Below are 16,004 nucleotides of genomic sequence, written 5' to 3' on the forward strand. Positions count from 1 at the left end.
ACATAGTGTCTCCTTTATTGGAATGTGATATAAAACTAGTCGAAAACCGCGCTTCGGGGGCAGATATTTAATTATTATAGTTGATTATATTATTACTTTTTTATAAACTATCATGCATTGTCAAATTGTTAGATATAACAATTAAAATTTTGTACTTGAAATAATTAATAATAGTCAAAATGATTTATAATAAAATGATGACATTTTTTTAATAACATAATATTGTAAATCTATAATATTGTAATCAAGTTTCTTTATCAAAATAACCTCATAGTGGAAGAAGTACCATATGTTAAAATTTGCCAAAGATGATTGAAAAAAACTTGGTAAATTTCCTTATTAAAGATATTTAGATACTTTGAATTGATTTTAAATAATAGCAGGGAAGAATCTAAGAAATAAAATTATGTTCAGAAAATTTTTAAATATTTTGATGATTAAAAAAAATAGAGATTAAAATTTTTTATTGAAAATTATAAATTCATGTTTTACATTGATTTTACAGAAAACAAACAATGAAATAATGCAAAGGTTTTGCTAGGGATGATTTGTTCAGGAATTGTTTTAGTTATTTTTTATTAATTATTTAGTTATTTTCTATTAACATTAAATAAATTTAAAAAAATAAATTAATCAATTAAAATATATAGATAAATGAAGAAATAATTTTTATTTTTATAGATGTAGGATGCAGATAGATTTATAATTAGATAAAAAAGAATTAATAATTATTTAATTATTTAATAATATGTTATTATAGATTGTAAATAGATATGTAGTTAGATTTATAGTTAAATAAGAATACCTACCTGATTATTTTCTATTAATATTAAATAAATTTAAAAAATAAAATGAATAGATTAATCAACGGATAATATTTAATTTTAATAGATATAAAAGGCAGTAATAAATTTTAATCAACATACAAATATATTTTTGATATCGAAAATAATTATATAATGCAGGAATATGTATTAAAAAAACTGAGTAAAGATGCAACTACTAAATTTCTTGTCTTCTTTATCTTTGTCATCCTCATTGCCTTGATGTCTGTTGGCTGTTTACTGTAAGTTCTTATACTGTATATGATCTCATCTTGAGCAGCTTTAATTGCTTCCTCTCTTCTTGTCTTGATGTCTCAAGATAACTAAATTCTGAGGACCAAGATTTATAATCAGTGAATGAAATCAAAATTTACAAGAGCATCAAATAATAAAACAAAAATATTAAATTGTAAAAGCAAAAGATAATAAAATAAAGAACTCATGAAATTAAAATAAAAAAAAAACAAAAATATTAAACCGCAAGAGCATAAGATAATAAAATACTGAATTGTAAAAGTAGAAGATAAAACAGAGTACATATGTCGTAGCCAAACCAAAATACGAAAAACTCATAAAAATCTAGTTGTACGCTTGAATATATATATAGGTTTACAGATATGGACAAGAAAAAAAATTGAATATTTGTAAATTTATAATTATTTATATATAAATTTAAAGTTTTAGTTGGATTAGATTAGGTGGGTAGATTACGTTAGATTCAAAACATATGGCTAATTAAAAATAAGTTAAATTGGCCAATCAAAATATAAAAAAATAAGAAAAAAACTTTAAATTTTTTAAAAAAAGAAAAATAGAATAATGAACAAAGAAAACGCCATTGAAGTTGCTCTTTATTTCAGCTTTCATGTATGTAGATTAAATAGAAGCGAAGATATATGGATTGTGACAAGGATAATTCTTTTGCTCTTTATCCAAAACCATAACTCATTTTAATGCAATGCCGATTTTAAAATTTACAGCATTCTGATGGATAACATGTTGAATATTAAATATTAAATTATTTCAAAGTGTTTTATTTAAGTTTGAAATTAATTTTTTTTAGAATCTATTTTTTATATCAATATTTATCTGTATATCTATGTTTATATATATATATATATATATAAAACTAAAATTAAATACAATGACTCCATTTGAATATTTTGTAATTTGATATTAAATTTAATATAAATTTTAATTAAATGTTCAAATATTTGAAAAGATTAATTATCTAAGTGGACCAAATAATGACATAATGTAATCTTATAGATGGAAATAAAGAAACCATATAAAGATTTAGCTCAACAAGATAACTATAATTAGGTTTTGTTTGTTTTAAATTTTTTATTTGCAGCAAGTTACAATTGCCAACCCTTTTTTAAACAAAGGCACGAATTAGGTTAGCCCACCTAAATATGAAAGTAAAAGTTAAAACAAGTAGAGCACTACGTGAACGAGTCCTTTTGGAGCAACTGGCATTTGTCTATTTGCTCTTGTTTAGTGGAGCATTACATGAGATTAAAAAATTATACATCTCCAATCGTCGTTTTCTTTCTTTCCTTCTCCCTTTCTTTATCATCCAAGCCTATAACCTGTTGAGAAATGAAACTTCTTGTGGGCTTCATGTTTCTTTTCCTTCACAAGTACTATTTCTTTTTCTAGTTGGAAAAACACGAAATTGACATACTCACCTTCATGCCAAGTACAATTATGTTAGCTTTCCTTGTTTATATGTATAATTTTTCCTTTTCATTTCACACTCACCGATAGTAAGAAAATCGAAAAACTTATTTTCTGTTTGGGTTTGAACAAAAATGGATTATTATTATAATCTCTGTATTAGATGGTGGACAAATTGATTAATAACAGAAGAACGATTGGATAAAGATTACCTATATTGATTTGATCATATCATATATGCCATATCCAGGACATAAAGAACAGTTTATGGATCCATTTTCTGTAATTAAATGTATTCTTGCATTCTTGCATTTGTCTCTTCTCAAGAAGCAGATCTACTTCCTTTTTTTTTTCCTGAACAAAGATCTACTTGCTTTTAGTTCTTATATATAAAATATTATCCTGTTTAATTTTATCTTAATCCAACCAAAGCGTGTATTTTAATCAGAAGAAATAGATATTTATACTTTTTGTTAAAAGTATTTATAATTAAAGAAACTCCTTTCTCTTAGAGTTATTAAAAAATAAAATAAAATGTAAACATCCTGAATGGAGCTATCATCCAGATAAGCTACTCCTTTAGTAAAGTATGGCAGTCTCCTTTACTACCAGTAAGTGCACAGTGCAAGTTCATTTAGAATTTACAAAGCTTTAATTTCTTTATTGTCCTTTTGCTCACTAATGCCATGCAATAGAAGAACCTTCACCCTCGGATATAAAGACACCTAAGGAACTCATTCTTGACGCACCACACAACACCACCAAAATACTTTAACCAAATGAAGAATCTCAATATCCTAACATGTCTTGCTTTCTTCTTCGCCATTTTCATCACTTCTTCACAATCCAAAGCAGAACAAACACAACCCATGTCGGGTTTCGTTAAATCTGATCTAAATTGGTTTCTTAACATTACTGCTAAGTATTGGAGTCATCAACGTAAATCCCAAGTACCAGAACTTAAATTAGCACCTCCTACCATGCTCGCAGGGCTTTTATGCTTCATATCTGCTTCTATATCTAGTGCAGGTGGCATTGGTGGTGGAGGTTTGTTTATTCCTATATTGACTATAGTAGCAGGTCTAGACCTTAAGATAGCTACATGTTTCTCAGCTTTTATGGTCACTGGAGGGTCTATTGCTAATGTCATGTGTAACTTGTTAAGTCCTAAATTTGGTGGTAAAGCTTTGATTAATTATGATATTGCACTTCTATCGGAGCCCTGCATGTTGTTAGGAGTTAGTGTTGGAGTTATTTGTAACTTAGTTTTTCCAGAGTGGCTCATCACAATTTTGTTTGTTGTTTTTCTTGTCTGGTCTACCATCAAGACTTGTAAAAATGGGGTTTTGTATTGGAGGTTGGAGTCAGAAGAGGTTAAAAGAAATGGTTATCACATTTTAGAAAATGGGTTGGTTAAGGATGATGAAAGCCAAGCGATGAAAAGTAGCAAAGAGCCACTTTTGGATATGGAAATGCCAGATAAAAAGTGTTTTCCATGGCAGAAATTTGGGGTCTTACTTTTGATCTGGTTCTCTTTCTCTCTTCTCTATCTTCTTCGTGGTAACCGGAATGGAAAGGTATGATTTCTTGTAATGCATCTTCTTTAAGTTAAACAAGCTGAGATTAGCTATTCAAATTGTTGTCTCTTTTGCTTAATTTGTACTTGCAAGTTGCCGATATCTACTAACTACGGTCCCTCTCTTATCAATTATAGGACCATTAGTAGCACCTAGAAGGAGTCCTGGATAAGAAAAGTGATGTCAAGTGAATGTTCTGCAATCCACTTGCTACTCCCTTTAGTTTTTATGCCAGGCTCTTGATATTATTCATATAAAGTTTCAATCTTTTTGAGTAGGAATTGGAATCTAGCAAGGCTCTAGATAACTCCAGGCTGCATCAACTAACAAATGTCTGAGAGACAAAATCTTTTGTATATACAGGGTCTGTATGAACAGTAAAGTGGGTCCCAACATTAAAAAGGTTTAAGGATTAAATTACACTTGGAGAAAATTTTGCATGAAAAGTGGGTCCCGACATTCTCCTGACTGATTATTCAAATAAAGAAATAGAAACTGAGAAACCCAACATAGCCAAAGCCATTTTCTTTTTGAACAACTCAAAAACAGTAGCATTTATTTATATGTTATAAATATGAGCAGGGCATTACACCAGTGAAGCCATGTGGATTGGGATATTGGGTACTCTCATCACTTCAAGTTCCACTCGCAATAATTTTCACAGCATGGATTCTATTCAGAAAACAGAAATGCCAAATTCAAACAACAAACCAACAGGTGCTGAACTGAACCACCCCTAGTTTACTTCTTTTTTTTTTTTTTTTTTTTTTTTTTTTAATGGACACTAATAAGTCAGAATTTTCTCGAACTTGTAAAGAACTCTGTAAAGGACATAGAAGACTCAGCAGGAGGCAGAATGCCAAACAAGTTCCTTTTCCCAATAATGGCACTATTAGCAGGTGTACTGGGTGGAGGTTTTGGAATTGGAGGCGGAATGCTCATCAGCCCACTTCTTCTTCATGTGGGAATACCACCTGAGGTAAATTCTCGTCATTTCAATGCTTCTCTGCAGGGAACATTGGTTAGAGGACATAATATGATCTAACAACTCTGAATTTTACTTCAGGTAACAGCAGCAACTTGTTCCTTCATGGTTTTCTTTTCATCAACCATGTCGTCTTTTCAATATTTATTATCCGGCATGGAGCACACAGACACTGCCCTTATCTTTGCCGTCATTTGTTTTGTTGCTTCACTTCTCGGTCTGCTGGTAGTCCAGAGAACAATACAAGAATATGGCAGGGCTTCTATAATTGTTTTCTCTGTTGGTATTGTCATGGCTTTGAGTACAGTTCTCATAACAAGCTTTGGAGCTATGGATGTGTTGAGAGATTATACATCTGGCCGACACATGGGCTTCAAATTCCCCTGTTAAACAGAAAGAACTTGAGAACTTGAGAACTTGAAAATTTTAACGGCTAGTTTTAAATTATGGACAGTTGAATTCCCTCTCATATCTGAAGCTGCAGTTCAACGCTTGCAGATTCTGTAGTAGGCTGTTATATCCAGATCCACTAGATGGTCAAGGATAGGTCGTACTTCTATGTAGAGAAGCTTAGAGATATAATAGTTAGTACTGGTTAAAGCAGATATATTCTAATTTTTGCATTTCAATGATTGCAAACATCTTTACAGGAATTTAAAACAGCAGGTAAAATCAGCAAATGAAATTTAACAATTATGATTAATGGAAATTACAAGCTGTCCATACAATTTGATAGGCATTCCAAATTTCCTATCATAGAATCAAGCTGATTCTACTCTTGTACATTTTGGCCAACACCACCCGGGGGATAGAAAAAAGAAAGGAGAGACAAAAATAAACCTATGACGCAGGAAAGGGAAAAAATAAAAATTAAAACCACCATAATACATAACTAATGCGAATTAATATAAACAAAGGCCAAAAAAAATTCTGCTTGTTGAGAGCGCGAACCCAAAAGCATGCAATCTGCATGCCAACTTAAGCAGCTGGAGAGCGTAGAACAGGATCCTGCGAGGTATCTAGAGTAGCAGGAGACATAACCTGCCACATAGGAACTCCAGGATAGCCAACATAAGGGACCAGCTTGCTGCCAAACACTTGGCTTGGGGTAAACGGGGCTGGGATGGCAGGAGGATGAGGCATGAATCCTGTTGGAGCACTAAGGATTTTGACTTGCCGCTCAATGGTCTCTTTCTCTGTCTTTAGCCTCTGCTTCTCATCACGGAGCTCATTCTTCTCAACCTACGTATAGAAAACTAACTCAAAACAACTAACAAGCAATTATGCTGATTTCCTCAGGAATATCCAAGAATACATGAAGGATAAAAATGATATACAGCTTGTAAAGCAACCATCTTCAGAAAATTTTTATATAATGAAGGTCCAAGTACAAAATCCAAGGGATACCTTTAATTCATTGATTTTCTCCTGCAGACTCTCATTCGACTCCTTCAGCTTTTGAGCTTCATCACGTAGCTGATTCACCATTTTCACAGCATCAGCCAATATAACAGATTTGTCCATCTTAGGAGGCATCCCCGGATCTAACAGAGCACCCAATTCCATAAACCTGGAAATAGCATCAAATACTACATATGAGAGAGAGAGAGAGAGAGAGAGAGAGAGAGAATTAAAGCACTACTACAGTAGAGCATGCCTGTCATTCAGTCTATCTCTCCGCATTTTCTCTCTACATGCTTTGGAACCTACTGAATTGCAAGACCCAGGCCTCACCCTGTGATGTAATATTAGTGCAACAAAAGAAAAATTAGGAAAAAAGGAAGAAAAAACTAGTAAATTACTAATATGTATACAATGACCATTCTATTTATGTTTATTAGAGCAATATAATGCCAGAAGCCCCCTGTGGACCATGAATACAAAGAAACAGAATAAAGATACTGCTTCTCATTTGCTAACAATATTAGGAAAAAAAATAAATAATTAGTACCGTTTTCGCGATCCATTGTCCTCAATAACATCAGACTTCCCAAAAGAGCCATCAAGTCCCACGCTAAAAATATAAATGAAAAGGCAAACAGGAATAAATATGTTAAACAATGCAGTTGATTCATATGCATAAAACAAGTATGCCGGAATAATAATTAGATGGTCTGAGAGAGTAGTATGACCAGAATAAAAACAAAAATAAAAAGTTGAACTTTGCACGTAAATTTCATGTGAAGACCGGAGAGCATGATAGACATCCCCAGGATATACTGTTAGAGCATAAAAAGAACCATGCATGAGAAATCGAAACATCAAAATTAAAAGCTCCCAGCCTCCCAGTACATTAGAGATGGCTTGAACTACAATATCATCATAACCAGCACAGCTAAAAAGAGAGCTAAAAATGCGTGTACGGTTGTTCAATTCAGGTGATGCCATCCCAAAACCACAAGAAAAAGATGAAAGACACAGCTGAAATACAATCGTATTGTTAATAACATCTAAGTAGCCAATCTTTAATTGGGGTTGGTTTTGTATCAAACCATAATTCAACCAATAATGCATCAAACCTTGAACTGCCTACCAAATAATATGAGTGAAATTTCATCAAAACCATTGCTTTACACCAAATAAAAGCAGTTAGCAGTTAATAAAAGGAAGTAGAAGAAAAGAAATGAGGAAGCACCTTACAGAGGAATTATCAATGAAGGGAGTTGAAGACCAAAGAGCTCCTGCGGGCTCAAGAGACGGCAATTCACCTCCAGGAACAGGAACATCAGCTATCATGTTATAATCGAAAACCCAATTAGCATTATCATTTGGTGACCCCATCTCCTCCGTTTGTTTGCCGGAATGTCAAGATTCCCGGCTTCTTCTTCAAAGGAGGAGTCACGCCGTGGCTATTTAGAAAGACGATAATAAAGGGAGTGAATTAGGTTTGGTTGGTAAAGGTATGAAAGGGAGAAGGGTAGAGGAACAGAAGGGATTTTGAAAAGAGAAACGAGTTCCAACGCATTCGACCACCACCACAAACAAGAAAAGGCGCAGAACGTAACAGAAAGCAACACGAGCAGTTCATAATTGGGCTTTTTGGCCCTTTTCTTTTTCGGGTTTGAACTTTCCGACCATCTTCAACTTTCTTGGGCTAATTGAGATCAGCCCAATATGCATTAAGAGATTGGCATGATTTCTTGCCGCTAGGCCACCACAAACGACACCCCAGCTATTAATTGAGAGGAAAATTTTCCTCCAGGATGGAGACATTCCAACCCCTCCAGAGAATTCATATTCCTTGTCCCTCCTCATTCAACAATGAAACAGGAAATTGGAAACTTGGGATTCCTTCCAATACTAGTAAACATAGCCTAAGTGATATCTTAGGGAAAATTAATTAGATAATTCTTAAAATTACAAAAAGGATATAATAGTGACGAATTGCTTTTTTTTGGTACATTGGAAACTTTTTATTTGATTTAGAGTTTGTTAAGAAATTGAGAAATTCCTATTCATAAGTAACAGCAAACTTAGGACCCAAAATCCAATGGAAGTCAATTTAGACAAATCTGAAGAGAACTCTGATAGAAAATGGTAAAACAGAAATCAAACTCACAAAAAACACAACACCGACACAGAATCTATTGAAACTGTTGTGGACACTATAACCACAATTTTTACATGTTCAGAATTACACAAAATATCTTTCTTCCAGACAATATACACACACACACTATTAGGCTACATATACACGGACGGAGTGCACAAAACCATCAATCCTTTTCCTTATCTCCTCTGGATTGGCACCTACCAGCCTGTCAACTTGAGCACCTTCCTTCATCAGCACAAATGTAGGCATTGCCTTCACCTCCAGTTTTGAAGCCACCTCCTACCCCAACCGCATATAAAAATTGCATTCAAAACCCACATCACAAGATGATCAAAATTTAGAGGAAGAAATATGAGTCTATGAACAGAAACAATTACCTTGACATCGTCAACGTCAACTGTAAGAAACAGAACATCTGGATAAGTGGAGGCTAATTCCTCAAAAAAAGGATTCATAGCCACCGATGGAATACACCATGAAGCAGTAAAGTGCACAACAATCTACAATATGTGATCCAAAAATTAACATCAGCAAATCGAAAATTTTCAGATTCTTGTAATAACTCCTCGCAATCATCATCAAAATCACAACAAACCCATATGTTAGATCGCTAATCTTATACGAAATCCGATTCATCAGATTAGAATCAATCATGTCTATCCAAACCCATTTGTTATATAATTAGAATTTTTCTATTTCATGAAATATAAGATGGAAAATTAAGGGCAAAGCGAAATTTCCAAAATTGAGAACTTTACAATATGGAGGAATTAAAAACTTACAGGGCAGCCTTGGTTGTTGGCTTGGGTAACATAGAACTCCCATGACTGTACTGAATCCACCTTTACAACTCTTGACTTGGTTTGCTGCTCTTGATTCTCCATCTCTTCTTTCTTCCTCTTCTTCTTCTTCTTCTTCTTCTAGACGCTACTATTTTCTTTAGTTTCTTTGAGCTACCAGACAAGCAGATTAACCAATGTATATGAACGGGTGCCCGTTGGACCCACTTATATTCCTATTTATCCTTTTTATATTTTTCTACAAACCTATCAGGATATCACCTGATTTACATTAATAGCAACATATCACAAAATGTAAAAGGGCGGGTACCCTCTGCTAGTCTGTTTCTTTATAGATAGAATTATAACCAGCTGTGCGGTCCTCTTCATTTGAAGCTGGCTGTCAAGCAATCAATCTTCTGTTTTTGTCTCGAAGAAGATAATTCATTTTCTTTTAAAAAAATCGTCTAATTATTTAATAACAAATTAATTGTGGAAATGGATTTTTTTTTTTTTTTTTTTTTGGCAAAGAAAATAGGCTACCTGATTGAACAAACAGCACATTCTAGAGTTCACGTGATCTACTAAAGACTTTCTCAGTAATGATTTTGCATATGAAATATTTTTTAATGTTACAAACAACAAATCTCATATTATATAATTATAACACTGTAAAAATACACCAGTTTGTGAAGTCAAATTAATAGAACAACAAAGCTCTATGTTGTTACCTCTGTTCACTAATTAATGAACATTTTAACATTCAAAGGGTCATGTTGCTAAGCCAACAAGTTGAGCTTTCCTCTGTTAAGGAACTAAAAACAAGATCCTAAATCTAAACTTGATTCCAGGAATACAAATTAGTAGCTCAGATAGCAACTCTACAAACAACCAGCAACTCGCTGAACTTCATTACACAAACCTGAGGCATAACCATGACCCTCTTTATAGATAACAATTACTGTGAAAACAGATTATTTGTGTCAAGATGCACAACAAAGTAAATCAGAATCAGCTCAATCGTAATGCTGTCTGACGTCTAGGAATTCCAATTTCACAGGCATTAACTCTAGCAGCAAATCGAAGAGAGCACAGCGATTCACCTACTGAAGAAGGTTCCGGTGAAAGATTAACAAACATCAACGTTTTTGAATCCCCACCTAGGCATGGCTGTTCGTAAAATTAATTAAAATTAGAACATCTAATAATCCAAGATAAACTGGCTAAGTAAGAAACAACAATTGCTTGTTAAAGAAATGGGTTTTACCTGGAGAAGATATGTTAATTTTGAGTTCCTGAAAGGAACATGATCTTCCTTCTTTGCCAGGGCAAATATTACGTCACTTAAAGATGACAAGCTTTTATTGATGGCCTGTTTTGCATTGGAAGTTAGGACAGTTGAGTCAAGTTAAAATGCATATAAATCAAATTTGCAACTAATCTTCTAATGCAAATACCTGAGTTTCTTTCAGCCTCTCCCCAGTTGCTCCACTCCTTGAGAGTCGCTCACTCCCAGCGAGGTCAATGAGGTTTAGCACACCTTGGACTTGTTGTTCAGTGTTCTAGCATTATGAGAAAGAAAACATGTAAATAAATAGAGAAATTACAGAAACGAGTACTTGTATACTTGCATAAATAGAAAAAATACAAGACCGATATAGGTATTTACAAACCTCATTCTCCCCAGATATCCGTAATGTGAACACAAAATGACTTCTGGATGACTGGTCATTCATTTGTGTCCTACCAACAGACCTGCTTTGTGCAGCTTGCCTTAGAAGAGAGGAAATCTCTTGGATGCTACAAACATCAATAATGGTGAGGCCATCCACGATTGTATTGCCATTTGCATCATGTTTTATAGTATACTGCTTGCCAGTATTTTCTGTAGTGCTTGATCTATTTGTTGACAATAAATCACGAATGTTTTCATTGTATATCTCCAACATTGAAGCCTACCATTTAAAAAGAATATCTATTATAATAGCAGGTCAATGTGATGTGAAAACCTAAAGATTAGTTGGATTACCTTCATTGTATACTTCCACCCCTGAGCTGAAAGGGACTGGCTAGTTTGAAATATTTGTTCCAAAGACCGAGGTATTAGCCCTTTTTGCTCTTGCACCTCTGTCTTACCCATCATTGTATATGTTTTTCCAGAACCAGTTTGGCCATATGCGAAAATGCACACCTACAAAAGGCAAAATAGTAGCACCCGTTTATGTACAGTTCTACTAGGAATGGAATACATAATAATAAGCTCCATTCGCATGCTTTTTTGGGAAAATAACTAAGTTATCACTTCACTTACATCAAAAGCAATTGAAATCGACCAAATTTTGACATGCATATTTAATAATGAAAATATCGGCAGATTTACATTATAATTCCATATCAGTGCATTTCTGATAGAATTAATTGCTATAAACCAGTCAATGTCCTCCAAACAAAGATAACTTATTCTTAACTGCAAGTCATATTATATATGTTGAAATAAGTTAAGTGGAAAGAAAAAGCTGCAGGCACCATAGACTCACTTTATAACCATCAAGAGCACTTTGTATCAATTGAGATATTTCCACAAAAACATCTTGTTGGGAGGCATCATGACTAAACACCTTGTCAAATGTGAAAGGATATTTCTGCCCTGTTACATTGATACAGCACTGGCTTAGCAACGATAAGATTTTGCTCATCCAAACAATAAAGCCTCCTATGCAATTAAAAACAGAAGAAAGAAAAACATTCAATTTTACCACTTTGCATCAAGTCAATTCCCCGACCAAGGGTTTCTGCTGATGTAGGATAAGCAATAACTGGCGCTTCAGTTCCAACACTATCGTCTGGTAACAAGGGTCTCACTCTACAGAATACACGAATATTGCCCTTCAATTCCTGTCATACAGCACAATTTATTACCAGTTAGGACTGTTAGAACTGCCTAGAGCATTATGCAAGGATTAAAAATAATAGAGGAAAAAAGCAGTACCAGGATAGTGTTGTGTAACTTTTTCCTTAATGTTTCCCCTTCAATTAATTGATGTTCAGCTTCCGCAAGGCGCTCTTGTAGCTCTCGTGCTGTTCTTCGTTGTTCTTCGAATTCTGTCTTTGTTTCTGATACAGATAAATCAGCCATCTAAAGAAACACATAAAATAATACTTAATTAGAAAAACTCAGGAGACTTGCTTGCAGAACTTAAGTAACTTTAGATTATGCACTGCGGGTCCATATTAAAATAAAACATTACCTTTAACTTCTCGTTAGCAGCAGTTAACTGATGCTCTAATAAATGTATACGTTCCCTTTGAGCAGAACAAGTATCCTGTGATAGAAAACCTCCAGTCTCAGATAATTTGTTAACCCCCCCCCCCCTCCCCTCTCTCTCTTTCTCTCTCTCTCTATATATATATATAACTTAGTAAGATGGTCTGAGCAAACCTCTAGTGATTTTGATTTTGCCATCAGATTGTCTATCTCGGAAAAAGACTTTCCTGCACTTTCTTTGTACTTCAATGCCTCAGCAGTTAAAGCTTGAACCTGTCCTGTTTGGCGATCACGATCATCTCTCACTTGCTGCAATTCAACCCTAAGGCATTTAACTTCATTAACTAGTGATTCTTTCTGACTTATAGCCTCATCTTGAGAAGCCTGGAAGTAGCAATGAGAAAAACAGCAGTTCAGATGCCACAATAAAATACGTCAATTATGAAACAACCACATCTGCAGTCTACTGATTTAAATAGCAAATTGAAGAAATTTACTCTGGATAAACTTAATTGTTCTTGCAGTGAATTATAGTGACCCCTTAAAGTGCTAAGGTTCTCCACTATAGTAAGCTTCTCTTTTTCCACTCGTTTGAGAGATTCACGGGCTGTTTCAAGTTCAGCATGCAATTTGCTATTATACTGTTGTAGACTTAGGTTGTATTCTTGCAATCGCTTGTACATATCATCAAGTGAATTAGCCTGAAGAATATAACAAATTTATGGGTCATGTAGCAAATGAAACTTGTAGAGTGCAGTAAGGTACATGTACGGTAAAAGTGCACGCAGTCCACCAATGTCAGGAAACGCATTTTCCCAATTAGATAATAATGGAAACTAAATTTAATAGACAAAAAGCCTAAAACAAATGAGGCATTACCCTCTGATTGGCTGCCAATATGTCTTGTTGAGCCTTTTCAAACTCTTTTGAAAGTGAAGCGTGCAAAGTTTCCACAGCAATTCGAGCTTCTTTTTCTCGTTTATGACAGTCAATTGCATCCTAGTTGCCAAACCTCAAAAACAGAATTAACAAGGAACAAAAATAGAGGCAGAATTGTAATGGCAAACACAACAATTCAATAAATACATCCTTACCAATTTTTCCGATTCTTCCTTTGTGAGTTTCTCTTGTAAAGAAATGTTCTCTTTTCTCAATTCTGATATATCTTCATTATACTTCTCCTCTCTGCTTTTCATCTCCATATCTAAAATCACACAAATTAATCTCCATTAACACTGTTTTTCTGTTTGTACAACATGTCTTAGGGAAAACAACAAACAACATTGTAATCCAAAATGGAGGTAAATCACAACAATGTACTTGGCGATAGGGAAAAATCATTTCTTTAAACAGAACCTAAGCATGAAAAGAGGGAAAATCTACAGTGAATTATTGTATTCATAACTTCTCCATGAACATAACATTATATGAATTTCTCAATCTTGAAACTATGTAGTAGGAAAGCTAATTCAACATCGAAGATACATAGCTAGAACAAAAATTAATAAAAGTTACCCATATCTGCACATTTTTTCTCGGAAGATTCCAAAGCATTTCTTAGCTTTCCCTGCTCATCAACATGACTTTCATCTCTTTTCTGGAACCATTTAATGCAAAGCTTGAGTCTGTTATTAAGTTCACTCACTAATTCCATATTACCCTGCAATATTAACAGCACAAAAACAAGTACCAAAATTTTAAAAAAGTTACCTAGCTACCAATTGCTAATATAATATAGCGAATTATAATGATTGAAAGAATAACCTTGTGATCAAACTTCTTCATTTTGGGTCTCTCAATTACCAACGCCTCGATTTCTTCTTTTGTGAAATCGATATTCTCACACTCCGACCCCTCAGTACTGCCTATATCACCAGGTGCTGTAACATCCTGTCTTTTGTTAACTGACCCAAATGGCCGGCGGTCAGTGCTGTTAGGTCCCCCAATTCTTCCTGCCCCAATCCTCCTACGCTTGTCCAATGGGATACCGCCACCGCCATCTTTCTACAAATCGAGAAGTTCCAGATAAATAAAATAACAAATAGAAATTAAATTTTCAGATCCAAATTCATATTCACAGTTTACTTACTTTTCTCAGCAGCTAAACAACTCTAAAAATGAAAGAACTAATAAAAAAAGAATAAGATCAAGTCTTACAGTGGAAGGACTTCGAGGAGGTCTGTTCTGGTTCCGGGAAGCCATAATCTGAAGTCGAGAAAAAACAAAGCCTAAACTCAAACCAGGAGGTTTCTACAGATTCCTCGCGTGGCGCATGTAGAGAGGCTCAGATTCAATTAGAGCCGTTGATTTCTCTGATGAACGGTGGGAGATGTGGAAGGATTTGAAAGCAGTAGAACAAGTCGAAATCTGGACGAAATGAGAGCGAAGAAGAGACTGTGTTTTTGAGCGGAGAATGAAATTTGAATAGATTTGAAATGGGAGATCCGGCGCTACATTTTTTACTAATTGGGCCCCTCAAGAAAATGTGAACGTTGCACCATGCTGGGCCCAACTGGCTCGGTTGCTAATTCTAACTCATGACCGAGTTGGCCCAGTTCCAGATCCATTTGTGAAATCGATAGTCTTACATTCCAAACTCAAAACGGCAGAAGCTTCGATGTCGTTTTCCCTTCTTTTTTTTTTTTTTTTGTAAACCACCAGTATTCGGATTCTATTAGCAGAGATTGCCTAATTCGCATCGAAAGTTAGTAACAATTAAGACTTCTCGCCCCTCTCTGAGGTGCATTTAGTGAAAATTTAACTTAAAAGCTATTTCCATATGCGTTGCCAATTGAGTACAACTTGTAGGTGTTTTGTAGCTGCCAGAGAAAATGCAAGACGATAGAAGAGTTTGCTCATCCGCGTAAGATCCTCGAACCTACCACGACCACCATACGCGGCCTTTATTTTGACATAAAGCAACGAATGTAAATTTATGACTTGGTTGATATACTATAATATCATAAGGGTCAGATCAAGATTTCAGCAAGTAATTGGATCTCTAATTTAATACTTTGCTTCCACCATCAAAACGGTTAAGGCGTACACATGATTAAAGTTTTAAAGTTGTTTTGATTTCATTTTTAAGATAGATAATAGTGTAGGTAGTCGGATTGGCAAGTGACATGCTTGCAAAGAAAGCTGCGATCCAATTAAAGAATATCACTACTGGCATAAAACCTTGATTTCAAATCCCTAATCTGATAAGGATAATAATGCGCTAATTTACAATTACCCATAATTTTTATATAATTATATAAAAATTCTTTTTAAGGGAACAAAAATCTAATTCATTTAGATATATATGTTTTCTTTTATCCAACAATTAAATTGTCTTTTTA

General features: G+C 34.2%; 4 protein-coding genes across 5 annotated transcripts; 1 reads left to right on the forward strand and 3 right to left on the reverse strand.

Annotated features, from left to right (window-relative positions):
* The first annotated feature begins 3,209 nt into the window (after positions 1–3,209).
* On the forward strand, positions 3,210–5,669 carry LOC105649398 (sulfite exporter TauE/SafE family protein 2). The gene is made up of 4 exons (XM_012236031.4): positions 3,210–4,081; positions 4,664–4,798; positions 4,899–5,060; positions 5,148–5,669. Exons 1-4 carry the CDS (start codon positions 3,284–3,286, stop codon positions 5,454–5,456), a joined length of 1,404 nt encoding a protein of 467 aa, XP_012091421.1. The 5' UTR covers positions 3,210–3,283; the 3' UTR covers positions 5,457–5,669.
* Positions 5,670–5,733: 64 nt separating this feature from the next.
* LOC105649400 (transcription factor ILR3) lies at positions 5,734–8,048 on the reverse strand. Of its 2 annotated transcripts, XM_012236033.4 has the most exons (5): positions 7,702–8,046; positions 7,018–7,080; positions 6,724–6,801; positions 6,474–6,636; positions 5,734–6,308 (listed from the first exon to the last, which is right to left on the reverse strand). In XM_012236033.4, the coding sequence occupies exons 1-5, from the start codon at positions 7,845–7,847 to the stop codon at positions 6,045–6,047; spliced, it is 714 nt and encodes a 237-aa protein (XP_012091423.1). In that variant the 5' UTR covers positions 7,848–8,046; the 3' UTR covers positions 5,734–6,044. The 2 variants fall into 2 exon arrangements, with proteins under 2 accessions (XP_012091423.1, XP_012091424.1); XM_012236034.4 differs by lacking the exon at positions 6,724–6,801 and having other exon boundaries at positions 7,702–8,048.
* A 519-nt stretch (positions 8,049–8,567) lies between these two features.
* On the reverse strand, positions 8,568–9,717 carry CXXS1 (thioredoxin family protein CXXS1). Its single transcript, XM_012236035.4, has 3 exons — positions 9,402–9,717; positions 8,997–9,119; positions 8,568–8,898 (listed from the first exon to the last, which is right to left on the reverse strand). Exons 1-3 carry the CDS (start codon positions 9,501–9,503, stop codon positions 8,746–8,748), a joined length of 378 nt encoding a protein of 125 aa, XP_012091425.1. The 5' UTR covers positions 9,504–9,717; the 3' UTR covers positions 8,568–8,745.
* Positions 9,718–10,084: 367 nt separating this feature from the next.
* ATK1 (kinesin 1) lies at positions 10,085–15,094 on the reverse strand. The gene is made up of 16 exons (XM_012236036.4): positions 14,821–15,094; positions 14,428–14,667; positions 14,179–14,323; positions 13,758–13,867; positions 13,543–13,662; positions 13,161–13,364; positions 12,838–13,047; positions 12,647–12,721; positions 12,388–12,534; positions 12,155–12,293; positions 11,936–12,045; positions 11,428–11,589; positions 11,072–11,353; positions 10,856–10,960; positions 10,666–10,770; positions 10,085–10,568 (listed from the first exon to the last, which is right to left on the reverse strand). Exons 1-16 carry the CDS (start codon positions 14,863–14,865, stop codon positions 10,410–10,412), a joined length of 2,358 nt encoding a protein of 785 aa, XP_012091426.1. The 5' UTR covers positions 14,866–15,094; the 3' UTR covers positions 10,085–10,409.
* Positions 15,095–16,004: the final 910 nt, after the last annotated feature.

The sequence above is a fragment of the Jatropha curcas genome, chromosome 11 (assembly GCF_041381405.1).
Source record: "Jatropha curcas cultivar XTBG-Jc1 chromosome 11, XTBG_Jcur_1.0, whole genome shotgun sequence".
NCBI classification, from domain to species: domain Eukaryota; kingdom Viridiplantae; phylum Streptophyta; class Magnoliopsida; order Malpighiales; family Euphorbiaceae; genus Jatropha; species Jatropha curcas.